This window comes from Corapipo altera, unplaced genomic scaffold (assembly GCF_003945725.1).
Source record: "Corapipo altera isolate COAL_440 unplaced genomic scaffold, ASM394572v1 101, whole genome shotgun sequence".
In the NCBI taxonomy this organism is placed as follows: Eukaryota; Metazoa; Chordata; class Aves; order Passeriformes; family Pipridae; genus Corapipo; species Corapipo altera.
The window spans coordinates 132,035-134,794 of NW_020884984.1; the positions used below are offsets into that span (position 1 = coordinate 132,035).

The 2,760-nt window shown below is 47.8% G+C and overlaps 1 protein-coding gene across 1 annotated transcript in view; it reads left to right on the forward strand.

The window, feature by feature from the left end:
* Positions 1 to 2,760, forward strand: part of NUP210 (nucleoporin 210) — a 59,041-nt gene that overhangs the window by 49,507 nt on the left and 6,774 nt on the right. Inside the window, exons 31-32 of the mRNA XM_027665999.1 lie at positions 630 to 805; positions 2,047 to 2,264. Coding sequence (XP_027521800.1) covers positions 630 to 805; positions 2,047 to 2,264 — 394 coding nt within the window. The remainder of the gene's footprint in view (positions 1 to 629; positions 806 to 2,046; positions 2,265 to 2,760) is intronic.

The window sequence follows — 2,760 nt, forward strand, 5'->3', positions numbered from 1 at the left end:
GGGAACAGGGACCACTGCACCCCCTTACTCCCACATCCACTGTGAGTTTCTCCTCTTGTAGTAACTGGGGAATGAATTGCACCTTTTATTTCAAGAATTACTGGGAGAGGTCTAGGGGCCACTGGCTCTCTTGCATATCCAGGGAACCTTAACAGTTGGAATTTACAGGATAGTAATGTCTGTGTGTGATGTGTGTTCTTACATAATCATTGCTTCAGTTCCCAGTGGTGTTAAAAAAAAAAAAGAGGCTAAGTAGTATCTGCTGTGAGGGTGTAAAGCAGACAGGGCCAGGCTTTTCTGAGCTGTGCTCAAGGACAGGGCATGGGGAACACAGGGAATGGACCACAGGGAATTCTGACTGGTCACAGGACAGCACTTCTTACTGGGGTGGCTGTTGAACACAGCTTCCTAGGGAGGCTGGGGGAGCTGGACTAGACAGTCTCCAGAGGCCCCTTTCAACCTGTGAAATATAAATACTGATAAAACAGCTCTGTGTTGTACTGGCACATGGCTAAACATGGTTCAGAAACAAAGCTTTGTATCTTTGCACAATAAGATTTTAGATTATTTTTATGGAGGCATCATAAAAAGCAATTTAACATTGCTTCTCACTGCTGATATGTTTGCAGGTGTGCCCCATCTCATACCTGAGGATCTCCATGAGTCCCATCCTGCTCACACAGAACAAGGAGGCCCTGCTGGCTCTGCCTCTGGGTGTGACACTGACATTCACTGTCCATTTTCATGATAACTCTGGAGATACTTTCCATTCACATAATTCTGTGCTCAACTTGGCAACTAACAGGTGAGTGACTGTCAGGGGTGGTAATTACAGACAACAAGAAAAGGCCAAACACACACAGAGCAAAGATTGTTCTGAAGATACCAAGTGAAGATACAGCTTGGGCTGGGATTAGCAAAGAAAGGGTTTTGTCTCTGAGGTCTCCAGAGGCACTGGAGCAGGAAGGAGAGTTCCCGTCAGCAATCGATACTCCCTGGCCATGGAAGGCTGCCCAGATAAACCTGATCCCAGTGGGACTGCTGGAGCTGTGCTCTGCTCTGAGTGAATCACCCCACTGCACACAGCAGTGCCCTAGAGAAACAAGGGATCATTAGCATTTGCTCAGCTGCCTCTTTCCCAGAGCTTTGTTCCAGGGACTCACTGAGGGCTTATGTAAGGTGGGGAATGTTCTGGATCAGGGGCTGTCTCTTCAGATCTGCTGGTACAGCTTCTGCCCAGCAGATCCAAGCCTCAAAGGGCCTTTGGGTCTCTGCCTCAAAGAGTGTTATAAACCACCTTCTGTGCTCATAAGTGGATACCACTAATTCTCTTACTGCAACATGGCTTGTACTCTGCAGAGCACCGTGTGCTTACAACACACTGATCGTGGTGAGAAAGGAAAAAAAGGGTTTGAATCCAAGATTTTCTCTTCTCTGTGTCAATGCAGAAATTTCTGTAGCATACAGACACCCCTGAGTTAACCCTGCCCTGCCTTCCCCTGCAGAGCTGCTCCAGAAAGGCCCTGCTTGTTAGTGCAGCACTGCGGGGACCCAGCTCTGCTGCTGCCAGGACCTGCAGGGGCTCTGTGGTGCTGCCAGGGTGCCAGTCTGGGCAGAGTGTTCCCTATGTCACTGTGTTTGGGAGTGCTGAATGTAGGTAAACACCAGAACTCGTGATCCAGTGGGATTTGACTTTGTAAAGTTATGTCTGAGAAGCTGCATATTGGTGGTCAAATTTCTTCACTTTCATTCTCCCCTGAGAAAAGGGAAAAGAGGCAGATTATGTCACTCTAAAGCTCTACAATTCTTAAAATTAAGAAGTAGTTCTCATGTATAATTACAACCTCCGTATTTCCTCAACATAATGATGTGAGAACTGAAATTTGCCTCAGTAGCACCTAAATAATTTTTATAATTTCCTTTCTTTGTCGGACTCCATTAGAAGATGGCTGTTGCTGGAAACAAGCAGTCAGCCACCTAAAAAGAGTTCAGTACCTACTATGAGCAAACCTTCCTTGATACAGAAGCATTTCCTTTTGTCTGCAGAGATGACTTTGTGCAGATTGGGAAAGGAGCCACCAACAACACGTTTGTGGTGCGGACTGTGAATGTGGGTCTGACCTTGCTGCGGGTGTGGGATGCAGAGCACAGTGGCATTGCAGACTATGTGCCCCTGCCTGTCCAACATGCCATCTTCCCTGAGCTCCCAGACGTGGTGCTGGGGGATGTCCTCTGCCTCAGCTCCTCACTCACTACCCAGGAAGGTGAGTGGCCTTGGTGAGCAGCTGTTTCATGTGACATCAGTGTGACTCTTGCTCGTTCTCAGGGAAATGAATGCATAATTTATGATGCTTGTTCAGAATCAAATGTTACTGTTCTTGTTAATGATAAAAATAGGTGTGATCAACTTCTCTAATTTTAATTGTACCATGCAGTATGTCTCTTGTATTGGATTCCTGAGTGTCAGAATTCAATCATTCCTACTCCATGAGCTGGAAAGGCTTGTTTTTATGGGAATCCTGCAGAGTCACCATATCTGATTCTTGGTGTTAATGGGTTTTGTGAGAGCAGCTGCAGGGCAGTGTGGTGTCGGGCTGCCAGCCTTGCAGCACCAGCCCTGGCGTGTGGTGTGTGGGCAGTGGGCAGGGAGGGTGAGCTGGGTGTGCTCAGTGAGCAGCAGTGTGTTGGGCAGTGTCCATGGGGTGTGTGCAGTGGGCAGGGTGATTTGGGTGTGCTCAGTGAGCAGCAGTGTGTTGGGCA